Source organism: Echinops telfairi, unplaced genomic scaffold, assembly GCF_000313985.2.
Source record: "Echinops telfairi isolate 266 unplaced genomic scaffold, ASM31398v2 ScPeMD7_7465;HRSCAF=8503, whole genome shotgun sequence".
Taxonomy (NCBI): Eukaryota; Metazoa; Chordata; class Mammalia; order Afrosoricida; family Tenrecidae; genus Echinops; species Echinops telfairi.
The window spans coordinates 10,169,651-10,196,694 of NW_022111365.1; the positions used below are offsets into that span (position 1 = coordinate 10,169,651).

Here is a 27,044-nt window from a genome sequence, read left to right on the forward strand (position 1 = left end):
GGCCTTGTCATAGAGAGTCACCGGGAGCTGCCTGGAGCTTAGTGGAGCTCACCTTTGCAAGGGGCACCCCCAGGGAATGGGCATCTGTTGGAGACACTCCTGCATGAGCTATCCCCCAAGACATTGTGTTACACACTGATAACAGTTATTACATTTACTTGTTTGTAGCATCATTAGTCTAGTAACCACAGTTTTGTGGTCTCACAAAATGGGAAGGGGCAACATCAAAGGTAACAGAAATGTGGTACAAAGATTAAAATCACAGACTCTGGTTTCCTTTCAGTAGTGAGGAATATTGACTCTTCATGGGCACTATAAACCCCAACCCACAGACATCAAGTTGATTCTGATTCATAGCAACTCTAGAATTTCTTAAATCTTTGTCAATCTTTATAGGAGCAGACAGCCTCGTTTTTCTCCTGAGGAGTAGCTAATAGGCTTGAACTGCCCACTTTGCAGTCAGTAGTTCAATGTTTACCCATCAAGTTGATTCTGATTCATAGTAACCCTATAAGATCTCTTAAGCTTTATACATCTTTATGGGAGCAGACAGCCTCATTTTTCTCCTGAGGAGTAGCTAATAGGTTTGAACTGCCCACCTTGAAATCGGTAGTTCAAGGTCTACCCAATACTGACAATAGGGCTCCTCATTGGCACTGTAGGTTCTGTGCATTCCATTTAATTCTTTGACTCATCATTTTCACTGCTAATATCTAATCCCAAGGAAATAATACATATATAGAAAAGATCAGTGGTCAACATTTTTACCATCCTATTGATAGTAGCAAAAAAGATGAAGCAATTTACACATTCAAACACAGTTCAATAATAATGCCTCATCATGTGATAGAGTACTGTGTAATCATCATATACCACTTTACAATAGGCTGCCACGAGTGCATACAGAATCTTTGGTCCTGGGGCAGACATCATACTGAACGTAGATGAATTATATAAAAACTGGAGCAAAGTCTGGGTTTTGGCCTACTCTATCATCTTGACCAGATGTCCTTATAGACAACCTACATGACAATTAGGAGATAGGGCTTGTGATATAATGAGTTATGAAAAAGAGGTTAGAAGACAGTATGCGTGGTACTTACATAATTTCATGTAAACTTGATAAATAAGTGTAGATGTGGAGTCTAGCCTGTCAATTGTAGATGTGTACATCCACATCAAGTGTAGATGTGGAGTCTAGCCAGTGATCTATTTTAGAGTATTACCATGTGCAATGGTGTGATAGTTACATCATCTCATGTCAACTTGAGGGAATTAAGAGCAAAGGGGTGGAGTCTAGCCTGTCAATCTGGTTACAGCCTGATGATGCCTCCTTGTGAGCACGGCCTTCTAATGAAGATTCTGGGAACTTCCTCTCTCTCTGCCTTTGTCTTTGTTGACAAGCCATGCAGAGGCTTGCTGTGGCCTCCAAGAGACCCCCTCTCGCTCTGCTTCACCATCATCTTGAAGAGCCACACTTGAGAGCTGGAGGATCCACATGGAGACCCATGCCAGTGCTGAGATGCTTTCACTGTCAATGTATCCACAAGAATTTTCAACTACCAGCCTATGATCTTCCTGCATTTTGCATCATTGCATGTGACTGTGTGAGCCTGAAGAAGAATTTATGGACTAGTATTGGACTTATAGGCTAATATCAGACTTATGGACTTGATCTTGACTGGGCTGGGATGTTTTCTTAATATGCAATTATTCTTTGATATAAAATTCTATCTTACAAATATATGCATGTAAAAATTTTGTTTTGTTAGTCAACCCGGACTAACACAGTATAAAATCTATCAAATCTATAAAATAGAAAACTCGAAGACATTTTAGTGTGGTAGTCAATAAGGCTTTTAGTATCTGAAAATGCCTCAAAGCTATGCATAAGGTTTTCAGCAATTACTTCCTCTACAGTGGACAGCTGATTCCTTCTTCATTGTCCATTCTCTGTCTGGAAGCTTCCCTGAAACTCGTTCATGTTGTGTGATCCTACTGGCATTTGAAATACCAATGACATTTCTTCCAGCATCATCGTGACACACAAGCCTCCACAGTACAGCAAACTGACAGACAAGTGGTACAGGATGTAGAGGTAAGGATAGCGAGACTTCGTCTTTCACACTTGGGCACGATGTCAGGAAAGAACAGTGCCTGGTGAAGGACACCATGCTTTGTAGCAGGGCATGGAAAAGAGGAAGGCTTTCAACAAGAAGGAATGACACAGTGGTTCAAGCACAGGGACAGTAGTGAGAATGGTGTAGGACCAGGCAGTGTTTGGTTGTATTGTGCACAGGGTCACTGTGGGTCAGAACCAACTCCATGACACCCAAAGAACAACACTCAGTAAGCTGTTTTGCAATTATTTTCATTTATCTTCTCTCTTAGGTGCGTGATTTGATTGCATTTTCCTGATACTTTTGAGCTAGATAAGGACAGGGAGTTTGATGTGGCCAGAGACAGACTTTAAGATCTATAGGCAATTTGCTGAGTGGTCTTCCCTTTTCACCCCAGCCCCAAACCATTTTATTAGGAACTAATCCAGACATCATATCATTCCATAGTTCAATCACATCAAGCAGTATTTTACTATTGCTACCCAAATCAGTTTCAAAACATTTTCTTCCTTCTTGACCTCCTTGATATTAGCTCCCCTTTATTAACCTCTACAATAGCAGCATTCAATATTCTGGATAGTAGCTATTCCCTCCGTCAGTCTCACTGAGTGAGGATTAGACACAGTAGAGTCTCAATCAACTCACCAGTGCACTAATAGCATAGTTGTGAATTAAACCATTACTATTATAGTCCAGTAGGGTTTTTTGTAGTTCAGTGGTAGAAGTGTCAGTTTTTAAGTTGGTTCAATTCCTGGTCACTGCACTTCAAGAGCATTCCTGTCTGTCAGCGGAGGCTCGCATGTTGTTAGGATGCGAAACAGGTTTCAGCAGAGATTCCTGACTAACATGAACTGTGAAGAAAGGCCTGGAAAGACACTTCCAAAAATCAGCCGGTAAAAACCCTGTTGATCACAAAAGTCTGAACTATAGCTGATCATAGCAAAGACCCCAAACTGGACAATGCTTCATTCCATTGTGCATGAAATCGGCATGAGGCCAACTTGACGGAAGTTAACAACAGCAGTTGTTTTATCTAAAATTATTCCAATTAAAAACAATAATATTCGGCCGATTAGATTTGGGAGTATTAGTTATTGAAGCACACCCTAACTTTTCCCAATACATGCACCATAAAAGTTAGGAAGAGTCATCATGGAATTGCATTAGAACATTTATAATTCATATGGGTTCCTACTTGTGGCTCAGCTCCACATCACACAGCTTAGGAATACTCAGCAAGATCAATATGGGTTTACTTTGCTTACTTACTAATCTGTAGTGAATAATTTCACTTGTATTTAACCTTATTAAAAATTCTGATTCTAGGTGTAGTTGGCATCTCTCTCTCCCAATCCCACAGAACCTCCCTCAAGAATCAAAGCCTTTTCTCAAATGTAAAGTCCCGGACAGAGATGGAGGATTCAATAAGTAAGGTAAGCAGGAATTTACTTGTTCTTATTAATAATCTGTAGTGAACAATTTCACTTCACTACAAATTTGTTTGTAAGCATTAGCAAGCCTGTGCTTACCGTGCTTATCATAGAAGCCCTGGTAGTGTAGTGGTTACGAATTGGGCTACTAACTATTGAAGTCAGCACTTTGAAACTACCAGCTGCTCCCAAAGACAAAGAGAGGGCGTTCTACTCCCAGTAAGGGTTATAGTCTTAGAAATGCACAGTGGCAGTTTTTCCTTATACTATAGCGTCGCTATGAATCATTGACAATTTGATGGCAGTGAGGTTTTTTTTTCACCTGGCTAATTAAGCAATCTGCTCCTCACCCCAGCATATTCCTGAGGTCTACATGTACCACCTCACGTACTAGCTCCTAAGTGTGACACATGCTGCCTCACCAAGGGAAACTCAGGGTGTGGGTGGGGACTTTCCGGGAGGTGTCCATGGCTTTGCTGCATGCCTATCATAGACAGCCTGGTAAACCCCAACCCAATCTTTCCTTCAGACTGAGCTTACCCAACTTCCTCATGAGCAGCCATCAAGTATTGAAAAGCGACTGGCTTGGGAAGAAAATATACTGAATCACACTTTAATATGGACAAACCTTAAAACATTATGCTAAATGATAAAACCACCATCACAAAGGGCGTCACCACTAACCCGCTGTCACATCTGTCATCATGCCCACCTCCTCCACATCTCGGCTCAAGCTCTACCCCGCTTGACTCCGCAGTCTCCGCTTGGCACCATTCTCATCTGTGCACCTTATACTTCAAAATGTTTTCTTGTCATGTTATAGTCATTTTATCAGGCTATAAGGTGAATCTATACAAATGGGGGGAGTTGAAGCACGGGTGATAAAGTTCAAAGATTGTAGCCTTCAGTATGGATTACAACTCAGTGGAAAAGACACCAAAATCCTCATAAAGGACCAACAGATATCATCATGATAAATGGAGAAAAGTTTGACGTTGTCAAGGATTTTATCTTGCTTAGCTCCACAGTCAATACTTATGGATTCAGCAGTAAAGAAATCAAACTATGCGCTGCATTGGGCAAATCAGCTGCACAAAATCTCTTTAAAGAGTTGAAGAGTAAGGATGCCACTTTGAGGATTCAGGTGCACCTGACCCCATCCACAGTCAATCACCTCATACGCACATGATAGCTGCACACTGAGTAAGGAAGACAAAAGAAGAATTGATGTATTTGAATCACAGGGCTGGTGAACAATATTGAAAGTACCAGGGACTGCCCAAAGAACAAATAGCTATGTGTTGGAGGAAGTAGAGGCAGAAAGCTCCTTCTAAAGGAGAATGGTGAGATTTCATCTCACTTACTTTAGACTTGAGATTGACACACAGTGGCTACAACAGGGTCTCAAACGTAAGAACAGTTGGCAGGACAGCACAGGACTGGGTGGTGTTTGGCTCTTTTGTTCATATGGTCCTTATGAGTCAGAATTGACTCAATGGCGCCTACAATAGAAGATGGAACTCTCACATCAGGAATAGTGCCCTTACTCATCAGTATCTCTCGAACCAAGGCCATAGGATGAGGTGGGAAATAAGTGAATGTAAGTGGAATTTCATAGGAAGGAATGCTCAGAGGAGGAAATGGTGTTAATAGAGGAGAGACAGAGAAATATAGATAGATGGCAGACATAGATATTTGGCTGATCCTTTAGGGAACTGGGATCACCATTTGTCAGTTTGTCATATTGTGGTGGCTTGTGTGTGCTGGAAGATGAGCCCCCTAAATTTGAAGGCACTCAAAGTACGCAATGGCCTCAACAGTAGACTTAGCATACCAATAATCATAAAGATGGCACAGGTCTGAGAAACATTTTGTTCTGTCGCACATGGGTCACTATAAGCCAGAGTGAACCAATGGTAACCGGGATAGGACTTGGATGAGTGCTTGACAACTGGCTCCTGCCAACATGCTCCTGTACCCGGCCCCTCTTTGATCACTCCAGCCACATCTGCCTTGCTCTTTCTTTTTTGGTATATACCAAATTCATTCTCCCTTTGAGCTTAGCACTAGCTGTGTCCTCTGTGTAGGGGCTCAGGGGTTGGAGGGGAGGGACAGGGAGGTTTCACTATTATGTCAGCTTCTTTATCATTTCTTGAAGAAGCCTTCTTTGATGATTCAGTCTATGGCAATCACGGATCAGTATCTACCCATCATAGAGCAGTGTATCATATAATCTATTTCCGTCAGACTATCTGACACCCCCTGCCCCCCTACTTTGTCAGTCTATATCATCAAACAGAGAGAAGACCCACCAGCCAGTTCGACAGGTCCTATCAAAGAAGTCCATGAATCAGGAGCCCTTTGCAAGAATCATTGCTACACTTGTATGTGTACAATTGCATCTTCACTGTATACTACCAAATCATTCCTTATAGAGTGGTAGATAAATTGGCACCCAGAACTCCTGAATCTCACTCTCATGCTCTTCAGGTGTAGATTTAGGAGCTTTCCCCTGGGTTCTCCATCCTCTCTTCTCAACCTTCTATCTCTCCTTTCTTCCTTGCTAGGCCAACCAGCCAAGTTCCAACCAGGCCTCACCAAGAAGGATAAAAAGAAGAAAATTTTATAACTTTCTGCTCTGAGACTTTGAAAGACTTTTTTAATTAACAAAAATGGTTTCTCATAATAGATCGGTCCCTGGGTAAGCACACGGCTGTAACTCACATAAAATGGCCAAGCTGGGAGTGTGGGGCCGAGAGGGTTGTGAATGGCAGCAGCATCTCAGGAGGGATCCAGGCTGATGCTCCACTCCAGGACCATCTGCTGCCTTTTAATTTAGAAAGTTTAGTACACTTTTGCTTTTTTGCACTTTAAAGCAGTTTGTATACATTTAAGCTTTAAATATTTAATTTAGAGAAAAAAGACAAAAATCTTTTTTGCATAAATCATACATTTTAAGAATTGAAAGATTTCCTGGGATGATGAGATCTCCCTCGTGTCCCCCACCCATGCCTTCTAGTTATGAGGATGCAGGTATAATTAAAATTAAGAAATCCAATATATAAAATATTGATCCTTAAATATATGCTTTTGTATTTACTCTTTAAAATATAATTACTCTTTAAAAAATCATTTTATTGGGGGCTCATACAACTCTATCACAATCCAAATGTCAAGCACATTTATATATTCGTTGCCATCATCATTCTCAAAACATGTGCTTTCTACTTGAGCCCTTGGTATCAGCTCCTCATTAGTTTCTCCTCCCTTTCCCACCCTCCCTCCTTCAAGAAGCCTTGATAATTTATAGATTATTATTTTCATGTCTTACACTGACCGCTGTCTCCCTTCATCTACTTTTTTGTTGTCTGTCCCCCAGGGAGAGGGTTATATGTACATCATTGTGATCAGTTGCCTCTTTCTCCCCCATATTCCCCTTCCCCTCCTGGTATCTCTACTCTCATTATTGATCCTAAGGGGTTCATCTGTCCTGGATTCCCTGTGTTTCCAGTCCCTCTCTGTACCAGTGTACGCCCTCTGGTCTAGTCATATTTGTAAGGTAGAATTGGGATCATGATAGTGCGGTGGGGGGGAAGCATTAAAGAACTAGAGGAAAGTTGTATGTTTCATTGGTGCTATACTGCACCCTTACTGGCTCATCTACTCCCCTCAACCCTTCTGTAAGGGTATGTCCAGCTGCCTACAGATGGGCATTGGGTCTCCACTCCACACTCCCCCTCATTCACAATGATATGATTCTTTGATGCCTGATATCTGATCCTACCGACACCTCGTGATCACACAGGTTGGTGCGCTTCTTCCATATGGGCTTTGTTGCTTCTCAGCTAGATGGCCACTTGTCTATCTTCAAGCATTTAAGACCCCCGATGCTATATCTTTTTATAGCCAGGCACCATCAGCTTTCTTCACATTTGCTTATGCACCTGCTTTGCTTGCATTGGAGGAGCACTTGAGTAGAGGCCCAATGTCCATCTGCTACCTTAATACTAACTATATATATATTTTTTCCCCATCGCCATATATAAATATATTTACAGAGGTACATGCCTGTATTTAGACCTTTATCTTTATTAATGTCCTTTGCCTCCTAGTTTTTTCCTCTATTTCCTTTTACTTTCCTCTTATCCCACTATCATGTGTAGCCTTTATTTGGGTTTCAGTAATTCCTCTCAGTTACAATACCTTTGATCAAGCCCTACCAGGCCTCCTGCATCCTCCTTGCCATAGATTTTGGATCACTTGTCATTCCTTTGTTCCTGGGTTTATTAACATCCACTTCCTTTCCCCCACCGCCCTCTCACCCATATTCCCCTGGAACTGTTGTTTTCTCCTCCAAATTGTTTACCCTGCCTACTTTATCTAGACAGAACTGCGGAGATAACAATACGCACAAAAAACAAGACAGAGCAAAACAAAACAGCAAAACAAAACAGAATAACAACAGCAACAATAAAAAAAAACAATGACAAATAAAAGAAAATCCTGTAAATAGTTCAAGCTCTGTTTGTTGACCTTTAGGAGCATTTTCCAGTTAAGTCTGATGGTGTGCCATGCCCTGGCCCCAAATTCTATTTTCAGTATTCCTTGGGGACTTTGTTGCTCTAAGAACTAATTTTATTTCAAAAGGATTTAGCCTACAATTGCTTGAAATCACTAGATTCCTAAATTAACTTCAAATTAATTTACTAGTTCTTGATTTGTACACACTTTTCAGAAAGACATTTGCTATGTCATTCTGGCTTATTCTCTAACTGGTGAGATAAATAGCCACCATAAAGACTTAAATATAGAGGCCCTGCATTACAGATCTCTGTATTCTCAGCAAGGAATACTGTGCCTACTCAATAAATCCTTGCCTGGTTTAATTGTATTTGATGGCATAATTATGTACACCAAAATATTGTAAGTTTGGCTGAAGTCTTAGATTGTAAGTTAGTTGAAATATTACTAAGCAGCAGTTACCTTTATACAGTATTTAAATATGATTTGCTTGATTTTGGTCTAAAATCAAGAGTGAAAGAGAATCAATACATAAGTCACAGAAGGCATAAAGATCCAGTTAGATCTTCTCACTCGACATTTCAACTATGACAAAGAGGTCTCTGGAGATGGAGCTAAGGATCTGGCCCTAAGGATTTTTCAAAGTGTGACGTTCTTCCCAATTGGCAGTAGTAATGATCTTTATTAGTTGAGGATATTTTATTGATTCATGGAATTTTCATAATATAGTATCTGTTCACTTAGAAAGGTCTCAAACTATCATCAAGCTACCTAAGAAAGTTAACAAAATCTACATTTTGTGAGACAGATGAGCAAAAGAGCAATCAGCAACTTATCACCACTTTTATATAACTCACGGATAGCTCAAGATAGCACAAGACTTTTGTGGAATATTGGAAATGAGTCATGGGGTTAGTACCAGCTCTAGACAAGAATTACCACTAGTGGGGTAGCGGGGTAAATAAATCACATGACACACTGGGGCAGGGAGTTGTCATTTAGTCAACTCCCACTCATGTAACTCTATGCATGTTAGCATCAAACTATGCTCCATACGGCTAATAGCTGATTTTTCTAAACAAGACCCAAAGGGAATCTGGATGAACGAAAACCCCAACTCTTTAGTTTAATTAGCACTAACCATCTATATAACCCAGGGACTTCATTGGTATAATAATTATTCACTTACTGTGTAAAGATTGCATTCTTTTTAAAATTTATTTAAATCATTTTATTGGAGGCTCATACAACTCATCACAATCCATACATCCATCTGTTGTATGTCAAGCACATGCCTTCCTGATGTCAGTTGACTATGCTTTAAGATAAGTTTCAAGAATAAATTCTTAAAGGAACATTTTCTCTACCAGCTGAGGTACTCTGTGCACACTAGGGAAAGATCACTGCCATCTCGTTTTGCTAGCCTAGCCTAATCATTGTCCTTCGCATGAATTAGAAAACGGGGGCCACCCCCACCCCCAGCCAGAGAGAATGCCAAAAGGTATCTCCTTTTCTCGTGGACACAGACCTATAGACTGTTCACAGGACTTGCCAAGGATCAGGGCCCACCAATAAATCAGCCTGTTTGTGATGAGTATGATATTGTATAGGGGTCAGAGATATCACTGATGCCTATAATTAAGCGAGACTCCACCTACCACCTATCAGTGGATGAAAATGATAGCTACAGGCCTGCCTGTCCCAGAAGGACAGCTTCAGATGATTTGCCTCCCTCCACAGGGATGAGACCATACGTGATTCAACAGCTTACAAATTGTCACACCCTCAGATGCTTGCTTCAAAGTGGACAGGGTACCATACCATTTTGGTCATGGTATTTGCATTTATAGAAAATTTCATTCACACTACCTGAGGGGCCTGGATCTAGCATTTGCTCAAAATTGCTCAAGGAGAGGATCATTGGGTATAAAAGCATCTGTGCAGCCTTCTCTTATGGATCAAGAAGCACTACTTTGGAGCTCACTGGCCCTTGCACAGCATGTCCATGGGATGCTCTCAATAGTGCTTATCATTTAGTAAGTGATAAATTCGTGTGTGATGCATATGGTTACATGTTAGCTATTAAAAGGTTGATGTTTAAAGTTCAAAGGCACCTCAACAGAATGGTCTAACAATCCAGTTCTAAAAAGTCAGGCATTCCAAACCCTAGACAGCAGAGTCCTATTCATATGAGATCTCCATGAACCCTGTTTTTGGTTTTGGATTTGATAGCAAGCAAGGGACTCTCTGGTATCCCAGCAGATTTTATATATAATGAAAACTTTGGGGTGTTGGGAATGTGGATTTTATCTAGGGGTACCTCTTTCCCAGAAGCTCTTCAGGGCCCTAGAATGTTTCAGTAAAGGACCTAATGTATATTAGTAATTGAATTACTATATTTGCTTTTTTTTCCCCAGAGAGCAAAGAAGCTGCTCTACAAAACTGAAAATATGAATTTGTAGATGAGGACTGCTGGATCATGGTTTGGATATAAGTAGTTTCTCTCTTTGCTGGCCATACGGGGTTACCTATGTGATCTATACTCAACAAGTCATTCATTACATTCCCCACAGTAATGCAGGATGAATGGCACCATGACAGATTTTCCTCACAATGTGTTTAAAGGCAGACTCAGCTAGAGAATTCATAACATACTTGACAAAAGTTAAAACAAACAAAATCACAAACTGTAAGTTGTGATATTTTAAAACAAAAGACACATATATACATAAATGATCAACATAAAGCAAAAAAGCACAAAATGTATTAACAATAAATTAACTAAAATTTTAAAAAATTACACAAATGTTACAAAAAATCATCAAAGAAGAAAAAAGTCACAGAAAACAGTAACAAACACTGTGCTGTAGTACTATAATTTTGCCTAATTCTAAATGTTGAATAATAGAATAGTAACTTGAATAGATATCATTAATAGCAAATAAAACCTGCTTTTATTGAAAAGGAAGAAAAAAAAATCCTTGTTGCTCTAAGCAGTTTTAAAATGAATATCTGATTCAAATCTTCCTCCGAGCATATAATGGCATGCTAATTTACATTTTAATTACTTTCTAAGAAATCAAAAGCGTTTGTTGACAGAACATAATGTCAACTTCACAGTGCACTGTTGGTGGATGCTTAATGAACTTAATTAGATAATTAGTGATGTTAATTATCTTTCTATTATGAAGATAAAGATGTCTCATGAATGATGTACTTGGTAAAGAAATATCTAAAGCATCAGTGTTTACTTTATTCATTTCCTTCTATTTAAAAAAATCCTATTAACAGGAACTGGTAGCCTAGTCTCAGTGAAGACTCCTCCAAATGGGGCAAAAAGACAAATCTCCTCGTTCTGTGTATGAAAGCTGTCTCCAGGCTGCTGCTTTTTCTCAACCTCCGATGTAGGATCACGCTTAGTTCTGGGGCATTCTGTTCACAGAGCTCCTTCTTGCTCCTTTCTCATCGATGCCAGGAGTGGGTTCTAGCATCGCTTGTTTACAGAATGGAATTGTCTGTGCAGGTACTCGTGTGTGAGTGTGTGTGTACACTTGTACATTAGTCAAAGGAAGAGAAAAAATAGAGGGTTCTAATTTGGTGTACAGATTACTAGTAAGGAAATCTAAAGGGCTAATTCTTTCCCCACTCTCCCTGCCCTGAGTCTATTTCTTCTATGTGCCTGAACTGGTGTGTTCTTTCTCTGTCTTTCTCTGTACTTTCTCTGTCTCAGGATAACACTGTATGTGTCCTGGGTGTGCTGTTGGGGCACACGTCCTTGAAGGACAATAGCTACACTGTTAGACTCGACTTTTCATTGAATGGGGAATAGAATCTTTACTGGGATTTAAAAAATAAAACATGATACTTGATTTTCCTTTTTTCTCACCCTTCCCTTCCCCCAACACTGCACAACTTGAAGACGCACAATGCAAATCCTTTCTAAAAATAGTCCCAGTCTGTGAATCTCTAAGGCCAGGCTGGAGGAAGTAATATTATTGTTAGGGTTAGTTATCTCACCAAAAGCATCAAGGGAAAAATCAGCCCTTGGTAGCGCTAACCACCAGTCTCCTCTGACCACAGACCAGGGATGTGAATAGTCTTGCTAATGTGCAGACTAAATTGGAAAGTGGATTGTTGAAGTTACAGTTAAGTTAAAATTTGGCACCCTATCATTTGATCTCCCTTATGATCCATTTAAATTTTTTCTAGTTTTTAATATTTTCTACTTTCTTTTCAATTGATGATTTTTCTGTTGTACTTTGTTATTCTTCCTGGTTTTGTTTGTTTTCAATGTTTCTCTGTGGATGAAATCCAGGATGGGCTCATCTATAGACAGGGATTGCATTCATGGTTCCTTGGGGGTGTGCCAGGGGAGGTTGGGGGAAATGGGGAGCTGATGACAATATTTTAAAAAGGGAGAAAATGTCTTTAAACTGATTGTGGTGATGATTGTATAACTCTTCCTGATGTTTTTGAATGACTGAATTGTCTGATATGTGAACTTGTGCCAATAAAAGTGTTGAAAAAAGAAAAAATAAAACCTGACAGCAAGTCAGTCTTTCAAAGTGTAGGGTTTTTTTTTTCATCATGCATTAATTTGTTTCTGAGTGGTTTTATGCCTCTAACAGACTGTCCCACTTCATTACTTGATTGAGCTCCTTTCCCCACTACAAATGAGTTTTCCAGCAACACGGGGTTGTGATTTCCATAAAGCCAGAGGTATTAAATGCCTATTTTCTTATTTATTGAGTCCCTCATTCTTTTATCTTAGACTCCCCCTCTTCTGATTGGTTGATGTATTGTCCTTTTGCTGTCTGCATCCCTGCGATCCCAGAAAAAATGTATCAACAAGATCCCAACTCTTTCAAAATGCCCACTCTCAAAGAAACCCACTGCGCTCATGTCTGTGAGCCTGTAAATCTTTACAGGAGCAGCTACCTCCATCTCTTTCCCATGGAGCAACTGTGGCTGTTGAATCAATGGCTTTCTAGCTAGTAGGCCAACTCTCCCTCAACAATGCTACCAGAGTTCAGTCCTTCAAGTTTATGGGTCTTTATGTGTCTTAATCCACACACACACGCACGCACGCACGTACGCACACACACACCGCCCCACTGCTACACCCCTCCCCTCCACGTCCAAACATGAATGCCATAGCCGTCTCCTGGGAAATCCCTATTCTTACACACAAACAACATGCTGCGTTCTCTACAAATTCAAGGAAAAATATTCCAGGTGACTCCCCTCATGGATTTCATACTTAATAATTTTTCTATAACCTCGTTAAGGTCTTTGATTCCAACTCTCATATGATAGAATTACTCTACTTCTCTGATAAGCCTAACTTCTGTTTGTACAATTGCATTTTGAGTTATTAATCTCCTACATTCTATACTACCACTTACTTGTTCCTTTGCTTCCAAACTTATTCCTTTTACTTTTCGAAACTCTCTTCTAACTTTGGGGCTATTCTGATTCTGGAGACTTTTATCTTATATGAGGGCAATCTTGGGCTTAAACATCAATTGCTCAAATGTTCACCCTTGGACACAAGCATGCCAATGCATTAAGCTAAGAAACATGGGTATTATTGCTAGGTTTTACACTCCTTGCTGAAACAATAGCAGGGCTTCTCTGACCAAACTGTGTCTTCAGTTTCATTGGCAAGAAGCAAAGTAAGACTGGGAATTGTTCAATCTCTCCCACAATGATCACTTGTTCTTATTGCTAGTGGCTGTGGCATTAGCACAGAATGATGCCCCAAACTGTCATTTCCCTTCCTGGCCACTTCAGCCAATGCTGTCCTGAGTTGAACTGTCAATATGTTTCTGGTCTCAGCCAACACTTTATCCATCGCTCCCCCCCGCATCATGGCAAAGTTGCTCCATTCCGGGGGTAGAACAAATAGGCCTGGGCATCAGGACAGTAACCATCAGCAGATCCATAGTCACCTTGCCCACATAGGGGCCCTGCCAAGGACAAGGCTGATCTTATGGGAGGTGCTAGCAGAGGTGCTAGCAAATCAGTGGGCATAGGTATCCTTGCATATAGAAGCAACCTTAGGGTAAATGAGTAGTGCTTTCCTATCCTTACCAGGGCAAACAGAATGTCAGTCAATATCTGTCTTGTATGTGGACATTCCTGTGGATCGCATTCTAGCTTCTAATACCTTCCTATTTACTTCTATGTCCCTGGCTCCCTTTGTGGGGCACTTGTGGTTTCTAATATGTAGCTTTGAAACTAACAACTTCAAGTTTTGTTGAGCTACCTGAAAAAGCCATAGAAATACAGTCTACACTAGGACATAGCCATTTTCCAAGAGGGTCTTGTTTTCGCAAGAATACACCTAAGCTTAGGTCCTGGGAAGTGTGTGGAACTCCCTTATCTTTAAAAATATCACATGCTCCCTTTATAGGACAGCCATCCCCACATGTAGAGGTGACCCCAAGAAGTAAGGGAGTGCACTGAACATGTTCTGCTAAATAGCATGGGTTCACCAGGCTCCAGCCCTGGTGGAGGTAAAAGTAGTCCTATATCATCAAACCCCTTCCTCTTGCTATAGTTCCAAAATGCTTCAGGAGAAAATTTCCATTTTAAATTTCTTCATAAGCATCTGACTCATTCCACATTCCACATTCTCTAGGCCGAATTTTAAAACTTAGAGCCAATACTTGCATCCCTGTGTGGTCCCCAACCTCCCTAATGCTCCCTAACCTTTCATATAGGTCCTTGTGTTGTGGTGACCCCCAACCATAACATTATTTTTGTTGCTACTTCATAAGTGTAATTTTGCTACTGTTATGAATCGGGTGACCCCTGTGAAAGGGTCGTTCAACCGCCAGGTTGATATCCACTGCTCTACTGTAACTCCAGAACAATTGCCACTTCTAAGAGCTTACTGCAGCCCCCCAGCAGTTCTCACCTGAATTATAGAATCCTGCCACCACGACTCCCAGGGACCCTAATCTTTCATCTAACCTCCAGAAGAAGAACCACCTGTCCGGCTTACCCCTCAACTATGGGTACATGGACAAAACACACTGTATAGAACATCTCCTACCCTGCCCTCTGCCTGTGTGTCTCTCAATGATAACTCTGACATCCTTCCATGTAGACCATGCTATTCTGCACATGGTTCACACCCACACAGACTTCAGACTCTTATTTCAACTTTACTCCTCCAGGCTCCTTTCCATGACCCTAGCTCCCCTTTGCCCATTTTTCCCAGTTAGTGTTTATTTAAAAATATATATCACATATTAATATAAATAACAAATTTAGATATATAAAAATGTATCAAAGATAGAGAGCTCCTGAATAGCTGTCACCCAGTTGCTTCTACTGTTATTGCCTTGCAACACCAAAATATATCTGTCAAAACTAAAAACACAACATCAATTGTTGATGTTTTGTGAGGCTTTGTTGCTTTTTTCCTCTATTTTTCATTAAGGACCCTGAACATAAGCAGGTCAGCAAAGCCATGTCCACTGCCATGAAGAGAATGGCTAGTCACAGTTTATACCCTGCCTTTCTCCCAGGTGTGGATGGGAGTGGCTTCCACAACACCCTAACCCTAACCCTAACCCTAACCTAACCCTAACCCTAACCCATGATGTGGCTTCCACAACACCCTGTGTTGGTCTTTAGGAGATTCAAGGAAGCACACGTCCCCAGACTGGCCCAGCAGGCCAACACTAATGGCCTTTCCCCTTCCTAGAATCACTAATCTCACAATTCAGTTCCAGCACAAGCTGTTGAGGACTAGGGAAAGGAAAAGAAGAAATAACCTTTCTCCTATCAGCCTCACCTTAAAGTTGGGCTTAGCTGCCAATAAAACAAAATTTTCTACTGAAAACAAAGATAGGTAAGAGGAATTATGAATTTTATGTGTCACTCCAAGGAAAAGTTTCTCAGAGTTACAGAGCTGTCAGGCACTGACATGATAAGGAATAACACCAAATGAATAATATTTCCTCCAATTCCAGTGCCTTTAATTAGAAGCCTCTTCTTTTCAGAAGAGAGACAGAAGATGTAGAAACACCAATTTCATGCACTTGTGCTTGAGTAATGTCTCCATGCTGCTTTTTCCAGATGGCAACCTTCTCACTGGAGGAACTAATGATGTGGGCATATTTAGGGGAAAACCAATAATGGAGTCTTTAACCTTCAACAACAAAAAGCATGTTGTACAAAATTATCCTTGGGATACATTAGAAAATATCAATTACATTGCTCACTGAGGTGTAATCAGCTGTAATAATCAAAATTAATTTTTAAAAATAATTAAACAGACCCCAGGGCAGAGATTTGATGTTCTTACCCTGTGACATCACGGTATACATATGTACCTGAGAAATTCTGCCTTCTGTTCCCAACAAAAGGATCCCAGGGAAATGAATGATGGATATGTGGGCTGAGCTGCCAAGTTTAGCTCAGCCAAAGGAGGGGGTATTTTCTCCTCTATGCTGTGCAGTTCAGTACACACCCTTTAAGAACCTATTATGTATTAGGTTCTGTAGTAAGAAAATATTAAGTTAATTTTTAAGATGGAAAAAATTTTTGCCTACTTAAAAATTTATAAATAGCACAAGCTGTAAAATGGATAAAGGAATCCGGTTAACTGGTACATCATGAGGTGAATGCAACATACTGGCATGAAGCAGCGAACCAATAGAGTGGTCTGAGGAGCCGGCCCCACTCCCAGCTACTTGGACCCCCTCCCCAGAAGAATGCATTACAGAGGACAACACTGAAGTTGCAGCTCTTGGAGAGGGGCGTGTTGCTCAGAACACACAGGAGCAAACTAAGAGGGAAGGAGAGAGAATGGGAGAGTAGAACACATCCTGGCCCATCAAATCCCGAGGATGACATTCCTGCTTGGAGCAGCCAATGAATGGAGAGGACCATGACATCCCTCACTGACCAATAGTGCTATAGGGGACAACACTGGAGACAAAATATGGGAATTGTGCCCGATCTGACCCCACCACCTGGGGAGAAACATGAAGGGCATGAAACAGAACAGCCATGGGAACAAAGCAATGAAGTCCTCCAAGTTATCCCAAAAATAGACTTAGTGGGCAGGCTGTGTCTCTCATCCGACTTGACCAGAAAACACTCCTAAAGGTCAACAGACAGACCTGGAACTATTTATAGGCTTTTGTTGTTGTAGTTTTGTTTTTGTTTGTTATTGTTTTTGCATATCTATCTAAATAAAAGGGATAAACAATCCCTAGGAGAAAACAACGGGACCAATCCTTCAGGGGGGACATGGGAGAGGAGGAGGTGGGGGAAAGGAAGCGGGGAGCCAACAAACCCAAGGACAAGGGAACAAGAGATCTAAAATCGGTGGTGAGAAGGGTGTAGGATGCCTGGTAGGGCTTGATCAAGTGCAATGGAGACAAAGGGAATTAATGAAAGCCGAATGAAGGTCGAACATGATAGTGCGAAAAGCAGAAAGAGGAAATAGAGGAAATAACTAAGAGGCAAAGGACATTTACAGAGGTCTAAATACAGGCATGTACATTTGTAAAAATATTTATATATAATCGGAGGAAAATAGATCTATGTACATATATTTATATGTTAAGTATTAAAATAGCAAATAGATTGAGTCTCTACTCAAGTACTCTCTCAATGCAAGAACACTTTGCTCTATAATAACCTGGCATTCTGTGATGCTCACCTTCCTGACATAATCGCTGAAAACAAAATGGGTGCATAAGTAAATGTGGTGAAGAAAGCGGATGGTGCCCAGCTACGAAAAGATATAGCATTTAGGGTCTTAAAGGATGGAAGATAAACAAATGACCAGCGGAAAAAGCACACCAGCCAATGTGATTATAAAGTGTTGATGGGATCAGGTATCAGACATCAAAGACACAGATCATATTAATGCAAATAAGGGGGAGGGCAAAGTAGAGACCCAAAGCCCATCTGTAGACAATTGGACATCCCCTCAGTCAAGGTGCAGTATAGCTCCGATGAAACATACAGCTTTCCTCTAGTTCTTTAATACTTCCTCCCCCGCAACTATCATGATCCAAATTCTACCTTACAAATCTGGCTCGACCAGAGCATGTACACTGGTACAGATAAGAGCTCACAACAAAAGGAATCCAGCACAGACAAACCTTTTAGGACCAATAATGAGAGTAGTGATACCAAGAAGGTATAGGGAAGGTGGGGGGAGAAAGGGGGAACCAATCAGGGGGACAAACAACAAAGTGGGTGAAGGGAGACAACAGTAGGTATAAGACAAGAAAAAAAATCATTTATCAATTATCAAGGGTTCATGAGGGAGGGGCGAGGGGAGGGGGAAATGGGGAGCTGATACCAGGGTCTCAAGCAGAAAGCAAATGTTTTGAAAATGATGATGGCAACATATTTACAAACGTCCTTGACACAATGGATGGATGTATGGATTGTTATAAGAGGTGTAAGAGCCCCCAATAAAAGGATTTACAAAAAAGAAGAAGAAATCAGGTTAAGGCTAAAATGAGGGTCAAATAAGGATGAAGTCAGAGAGATCTGGGGTTTTGTGTGCGGTATGTGTAGATGCATGTAAAAGTGTTATATGTCTATTTGTATGCATGTACATGTGTTTATATTATGCATGTCCATGTATTCATGTGTATATGTGTGTATATGTGTGTGCACGGTCTGTGTCTGTGTTTATGTGTATATGTATATAAACATGTGCCAGGGTGTGTTACAGAAACTTATCCCATTATATGTGTGCAGCATTTATAAAATTGGGCAACATTTACCTTGAGTTTTCTAGGGTCTTGGTCATAGAAGAACGCATAATCAGTTATAAAATCTCTTATATCTATGACTTGTGAGAAATGTTTTTCCTGATATCAAATGTAAGGTGCACAGTGGATTACACACTGAGCCACTAAGCATAAAGTGAGTGGTTCAAACCCACCAGTCATTCTGCTACAGAAAGCCGAGGCTGTCTGATACCATAAAGATTTAATTTTAGAAACCCCAAGGCGCAGTTCTACTCTGTCCTATAGGGTCAGAATGTGTCATAATCTTCTCAATAACATTAAGTTCAGTTCATTTTGTTTTGTTTTGGGGGCTGGAGTAACCTCAGAGGAACATCCTCCTCGGAGAGCTGGTGGATCTCGCTGCACTCTCAGTCCAGTCACACTGGATTCTTTTGTCTTGGGACAGCCAAGCTCATGCCCAACTCTTACTCCCGTTTTCTGCCTGCACACTTTTGCCCAGGGAGTGACAAGGCTCAGTTCCTCCTGAATCTTGAATCTGTCTCTGCTTCATTGCCTCCTTTCCAGGGAGAGCTTTGCTGACCACCTCCATAGAAAAGATCCCAGAGCCTCTTTCGTCACATTCTTATCCTTCGCTCAATTATCATCATTCAACAATTTGAATTTATTTATCTGTTTATTATATGTCTTTATCTTTGGAAATGTCATTTCCAGCAAAGCAGATAATATGTAAGGTTTTGTTTTTAGACAGAAATGGCTGTGATTTATTGCAAGGAATTATTATATATTAAATCCCATGGCCAAATAATTTTTAAAAACACAATTGAAAATGTGATGGCTTAGGTCAAATTATCAGTTACTTCTTGGAGACTTAGGAATACTAGGAGTAAAACAATGCTTTCCTTTTTGTGGTCCCATATTTTTGGCAATTCTTTCTTTTTTTTCTTCTGTTGTTTTTGCTACTTCTGTTTTGAAGTTTTCTTTTCAGTGGAAGTATATTACTAAGAACTTTTTTTTTATAACTTGATTTTTTAAAATTTTCTCTTTGCTTTCTTATCCTTTTCTTCATCTATCCTTTTATCTTTTAATTCCTGTAATTTATTTAGTTCTTTATTCTTGTTATCATTATCTTCAAATCTTTTGCCTGCTTACATCCAAAATTATGGTCCTTTTATTATCTATTCAGAGAAATTGTGGGATTCAAAAATCAGATGACAAAAATAACCACACTTTTTATAATATGCCGACATCGTTCTTGTTGGAAACGTGTAAGAAGCACTATTAAGGCCACCCCAAGAAATGCCATGGTCTAGCAAGAGGGACCTTGGTTTTCCTACCTCCAGAGGGCAAGCTCACTTTCTACCAATTGTGAGGAATATGCAGCCCAAAGAGCCTCTTCTTCCTACCTGTGCCTCAGAACTGCTAGAGAATATCTAAGTTTTAGTCTAATCATGTACCTAGAACAACATATAGAATAAGCACTTAATAAATCTTTGTTCAATGAAATCCCAATCCAACATGCTTTCTTCACGAGAGAATAAAACTCAGAACTGATTCCTTCTAGATCACTCAATGTGAGCCAAGAGTTAACAGTCATAAGTCTGTGGCTTTAGGTTTTCAGTGGCCTGCAAGGATTTCATCTGGTTCTCAACTGATCTCTTCCAGAGATGGCAGTTGGGCCATGCAGCTCACTGACTGAATTGGGAGCCTGGAAAGGGACAGCATCAGAAAGCCAGAGGGTTTCCATAAAAAGAAATGCCCATTCCCAGTCCCCGAATTGTCTTTTCCCAAACTACTAGGCCTAACTGACCCACCATCCTGAGAATAACTTGGAAGTACCACAGGGAGGCACAGGAAAGGGGGGAAGACCCCTTTTGCTAAAAATAGCATTATTGAAACCATTTGCCACAAGTCAATTCCAACTCATAGTAATCATATAGAATAATTACTATAAGTAATTAAGTATTATAAGTATTATCTCTCTGATATATGTTATACAATCTCAATGGGGCATGCATTCATTCAATAAGTATACAAACCTACTGAACAGTGACATCAAAGAGTGAAATGCTATATCTGGCCATAGGGAAGCAATCTCGAATAGGGTGCAATTCTGATCACCAATTGGATATTCAAGAGAAATCACTTATTTCCCCTCTTCTCTTTTCTTTCTTTCTTTCTCTCTCTCTCTTTTAATATTTCCATCTGGTCTCCTTATTTTGCATTTTAGGTATGATTGAAATCATGCCATATACATATTTGAACCGCCTTGTCCCCAATATTTCATGATTATTTTTAGTCACAAAAATACTTTTCTAACCATAACTTTCAATGTTTGCAATCATATGATTTTTTTTAGGTACACATTCTCTACAGGTTTATTATACAAATATGTGTTAATTTTCACTTTGAAAAGCCAACATTGTTAGGTTGGTTTTTTTAATCAACCTATAGGTCAGGCTGAGGAAAACTGAAGTTTTTTCCCCTGCTTGTTTAGTCTAATGTCTGTTTCTTTGTGCACGTTTTTTTTTTGTTGGTAATAGTTTGTCGAAGGCATGAAGACCATAGAATTAAAGAAAAAGTAGTCTTTATTCTCTTCAAAATGTGTGTGCAGTGTTAGTAAAAGAACTCAAGAAATCTAGAGACCAGTTTTTGTTTTGGGGGGGTATAAGCAAGTTTTAAAGAGAAAGAGAGTTTTGCTTTTCTAAAATGTTTTCATTAACACAGGAATTTTGGTGTTTATTAATATATCTCGCTCCCCTTTATCTTTCATGTTACAATGAAACAAGCTTAATGTAATAAGTATTTGTTTTAAAATAAATTCAAATAGCTGAGTACTAGACTAGGCTTTTTATTGACCAAGTTTAGGTAAGTAACTTAAGGATAAAAGTCTTCTTAAGTTCACAGATTTTCTAGTGGGTTTTCAAAGCTGAGATTCAAGTCTAACTTTGAAATTCTATTTACTACTATCCTGGGATTTTATCCCAATTTATTTATCCCTTTTCATTATATTGGACATGTAAGTTGCTTTTGGTTGCTTGCTGTTGAAATACTGCGAAGAACATTTTGATACATAAATCTTTGTCTTTAAGTTTAGGCTTGTAGGCCTGATAAGGTCAAAATTTTAAGGTGCTTATTTATGGATCTTGCTACACATTTTCAAATTACTTTCAAGATAATTTGTATCATTTCTTTCTTACATAGATTTTTAAAAGCAGTTTTACTGGCATATAATCCACATGTCATATAATTCAATAGTTCGATCACATCAAAAGAGTTGTACAATCATAACCACAATCAGTTTTGGAACATTTTCCCCATTCTTTTTTCTTTCTTTCTTTTTAGTACTTAAATCATTTAATTGGGGGCTTGTACAACTCTTATCACAATCCACACATACATCCATTGTGTCAAGCACTTTTTTACATTTGTTGCCTTCATCATTCTCAAAACATTTGCTTTCTACTTGAGCCCTTGGTATCAGTTCCTCATTCCCCCCCTCACCCTCTCCTCCCCCATGAAGCCTTGATAATTTGTAAATTATTATTCTTTTGCCATATCTCACACCATCCGGTGTCTTCTTTCACCTACTTCTCAGCTGTCTGTCCCCCAGGGAGGAGGTTATATGTAGATCCTGTAATCTGTTCCCCCTTTTCTCCCAGTATCACCACTCTCACCACTAGTCCTGAGGGCTTTATCTGTCCTGGATTCTGTTTCCAGTTGCTATCTGTACTAGTGAACATCCTCTGGTCCAGCTGGACTTGTAAGGTAGAATTGGGAATCATAGTGGGGTGGGGTGGGGAAGGAAGCATTCAAGAACTAGAGGAAAATTGTATGTTTCATCATTGCTACAGTGCACGCTGACTGGCTTGTCTCCTCCCAGCGACCCTTCTGCAAGGGATGTCCAATTGCCCACAGATGGGCCCTGGGTCCCCACTCTGCACTCCCCCTTATTCACAATGCTATGATTTTTTTGGTCTTTGATGCCTGATTGATCCCTTCGACACCTCGTGATCTCACAGGATTGTGTGCTTTTTCCATGTGGGTTTGTTGTTTCTCAGTTAGATGGCCGCTTGTTTATCTTCAAGCCTATAGGACCCCAGAATATATCTTTTGATAGCCAAGCACCATCAGCTTTCTTCTCCACATCTGCTTATGCACCCACTTTGTCTCCAGCAATAGTGTCAGGACAGGCTGGTGTGCTTCTTCTATGTGGGTTTTGTTGTTACTCAGCTAGATGGCCGCTTGTTTATCTTCAGGCCTTTCAGACCCCAGATGCTATATCTTTTGATAGCCGGGCACCATCAGCTTTCTTCACCACATTTGCTTGTGCACCCATTGTCTTCAGTGATCGTGCCAGGAAGGTGAGCATCTAAGACTGCCAAATTGCTAGAACAAAGTGTTCTTATGTTGAGGGAGTACTTGAGTAGGGGCCCACTGTCCATCTGTTTCCTTAATACTAAACCTATAAATATATGTACATAGATCTATTTCCCCCTTATCATATATAAATATACTTACATCTGTATAGGCCTCTATTTTGATCTCTATAAATGCCCTTTGCCTCCTAGTTCTTTCCTCTATTTCTTTGTACTTTCCTCCTATCCCACTATCATGTTCAGCCTGGGTTTCAAGAATTCCTCTCGGTTACATTGTCCTTCCAAATGGTTTGAAGCCTACTATGCCCGACACTTGGATAGAAGGACATGCCCTAATCTCCCCAGACATCATAGGCAACTGTGGGTAGTCATTAGCTCCTTAATTCTTCCTGTTATTCAGTGGCAGTCAGTTCATGCACAATAATACCATACCACTGCTTACACAGTGGATGACAGATTCATATTCTGAACAAGTGGGATTTGGAGTCAAATTCACTTCTCAAAGTTATGTGAACCAAGAGCTAGAATTGTGTCATGTGTTCTTCTGCTAACTGTCCCTTCCCATAGGTGGTCACAATTATTTTTCCCTTGGGGAGGTAAAAAGATAAAGACCCAGAAAAGGCAAATAAAATGCTCAAGATCTGTTGAGCCTAATGCCTTGTTTACTTAATGGCCAGTTTACTTTGAATACAAGTCGCTGACCCTAATTTAAGACAGTTAACAGAGTATGCTTTCCACAAATAGTCACAGCAGTATTTCCCATATCCTCTTCTAGAATCTTACCATTCCCCCATCAGGAGATTGTGTTCCCACATTCTTGAACCTGAGCAGGAATATGAGTCTGTTTTGACAAGTGGAATGTGGCAGAAGTATCATATATACTCATGTATAAGCCAAGTTTTTCAGCACATTTTAATGCAGTTTTTGTGGTAAAATTAGATGCCTCAGCTGTTATTCAGGTCAGCTTATACTTGAATATATACAGTAATACTGTGTGACTCCGAAAATTATGTCATAAAGGGCAACATTGAACTCCCTCTCAGGACAACAGTGTCTGAGATCTAGCCACCATATTGAAAGGAAGACCAGGGCACGTGAAGATGCCGTGTTGTACATGTTGTAGCTAAGACCTTGGACTTAAACTTGTGTCAACTAACCACATTTATGAGTGACTCCAGCTTCCAGCCACAGAATCATCCAGTGTAGGTCCCAAAAATATGGGGGCAAAACAAGCATTCCAAAGGTCTGACCACAAAATCCATGATTGTAACAAATTGTTACTTGTGCACTTGAGTTTTAGGGTGGCTTTTAATATAATATAGAGAAATGTAGGAGAAAATTCTCAGACCTCAGCCCCAAACAGAACAAAGAGTTCAAAATTACTCTCCGTCTTCTGGAAAAGGTCCTACTATTTGTGCCTCCCCTTGGCAGTGCCTGCTAAACCATCTCCAAAATAGACTGGAACAGATTTTTATTTTAATTCCATAATGGGCACCAGCTCCTGGCAATAACACTTTGGAATCACTGATTAGGTTACATGCTTGGCTGCTAACCAAAAGGTTGAAAGTTTGAGTCCACCAAGAGGTACCTCCCAAAAATGGTCTGATGTCTACTTTGAAAGATCAGCCATTGGGTGATCTTAATTTCCACACATACAGGGTCACCATGAGTGGAAATTAACTTTTTGGGTACTGGCTTATTCGTATTTTTGTCTGTTTTTCTTTTTATTATTGATTTCAATTAAAATTAGGTTAAGGCTTGACTTCCCTTGACATAGCCTCAATTATGAAACCACATGAGTCACCTTAAATGCTAAAAAGAACTTGTAATTAGAGTGTATTCAGTAACACCAGAGAAAAGACACTACCCATGAGGTTGAAGCTGATGCCTGATGTTTGTCTCTGGGAAGAAATTGGACTTACCTCTGCCTTGCGCTCAGAATCCTTGGCTAGCCGGCTTGGCATCAGTCTCATGGCTGAAGTCAGGCTGCCACTCCGTGAAGTGACTTTGCTGTGGTGAGTGACGCTAGAACGATTAGTCAACATCTTCTTTTCAGATGCTGAGGGAAAGGGAAGCAAAGACTGTCAGGAGGTGAAAGTACGAGGAGAGCATACACTAGTTCTATGGATCACTTGGCTTTCTAAGGGCCAGTCAGGGGCATCCGTGAAGCAAGAGTACCTTCAACAGGGGAGGCAGCCCAGACACACGATGGTACCACCATCATGTTCTGAAGTTCCCTGGACTATGAAATAATAGTGTGGACTTTAGGGTCATTCGGACCCAGATTAAAACCCAAATTCTAAGGCTTGTTTACAAGCATTAAAATATTGGACATGTTAGCTAAAGCCTTAATAAGTTAGCTAAAGCCTGAGCCTGAACTTCCTCATTCTGTAAAATAGGGATGATAGTATCTAACCCCACTTGTATATCATAAAGATTATAGAAGACCGTATCTTTCAAGCTCAGAGCCTGAAATATACAAAATGCTCAATACCTATGATTGCTCACAGCTAGTGAACCACTTTACCATACCATTTAATCCACTATGTCATGAACAAATATGTCCAACTGAATTGTACATTTACTTAAAATAGATTGACTTTTAACTTCAATATTTTTGCATGTATGTATGAATATGGCATGACTCACTTGGAAAGGCAATCAAATGAAGCTTCTGTACACAGTGGACACATAAATAGCCCCCTCTTGAATCTCTGTGAATTTTGTAATTCTAGAAGACACACGTCTTAATTAATTGAATGTGTCAATAGGTATATAACACAATTTGAAAAACCAATGTCATCCACCAAAGCAAAGCAAAACCTCACCCCTGTAAATGCATTGCCTAATATGAGGGTGCAAATGTGGAGTCGCTGATAGAATGTAAAGTGCATGAATATATTTGGGATGAAAACTTTCACTTGAGAGATAAAGAACCTGAAGTTAAGGTAACTGAAAGACAGAGAGCAAAGTTGCAAAGCAGGGAAGTGATTGTCAGAATTAGGACATAAACCCAAGACTTGTACTATACTTTATTTTCCAAAAATGTTCCTACATTTTCTGCTTTCCCTCGCTGGGCTTGCACATCCACTTACTAGTGAGTTTTGGACCTAACACAAAGGCTCAAGGAGACTGGGAGCATTTTTTTTTTTAATGCCACAAAGAGCACCAAATGTAGTAACAGGAAATCTATATCCACTTTTAGGTCACTGGGTGGTACAAGTGGTTAAGTGGTTTGCTACTAACAGAGGATGGGCAGTTGGAGCCCATCCAGAAACACCTTTGAATAAAAGTATGACAATCTATTTCTTAAAAACCAGCCACTGTCATGTTCAGCCTTCATTTGGGTTTCAGTAATTCCTCTCCGTCACATTGCCCTTGATCAAGCCCTCCAATATCCTCCTTGCCATCAATTTTGGATCACTTGTTGTTCCCTTGTCCCTGGGTTTGTTAACACCCACTTCTCCCCGCCCCCTCCCCTCTCCCATGTCCCTCTGGAACTGTCAGTCCCATTGTTTTCTCCTCCTGATTGTTTCTTCCACCTATCTTATCTAGCTAGACCTGCAGAGATAATAATATGCACAAAAAACAAGACAGAGCAAAACAAAGCAACAAAAGAAAACAACAACAAAAAAAGAAAAGCCTGTAAATAGTTCAAGGTCTGAAATCTGAACAAGATAGTAGCACAAGAGGAAAGTAAAAGAAAATAAAGGAAAGAACTAAGAGATAAAAGCCATTTATAGAGGTCTAAATAGAGACATGGACATATGTAAATATATTTATATATGATGATGGGGAAATAGATTCATGTGCATATAGTTATAGGTTTAGTATTAAGGTAGCAGATGGACATTGGGCCTC

General features: G+C 40.1%; 1 protein-coding gene across 1 annotated transcript in view; it reads right to left on the bottom strand.

Moving 5' to 3' along the window:
- WDFY4 (WDFY family member 4) overlaps positions 1 to 27,044 on the bottom strand; it is a 404,997-nt gene that overhangs the window by 159,931 nt on the left and 218,022 nt on the right. The window contains exon 38 of the mRNA XM_004716253.2: positions 25,106 to 25,242. Coding sequence (XP_004716310.1) covers positions 25,106 to 25,242 — 137 coding nt within the window. The remainder of the gene's footprint in view (positions 1 to 25,105; positions 25,243 to 27,044) is intronic.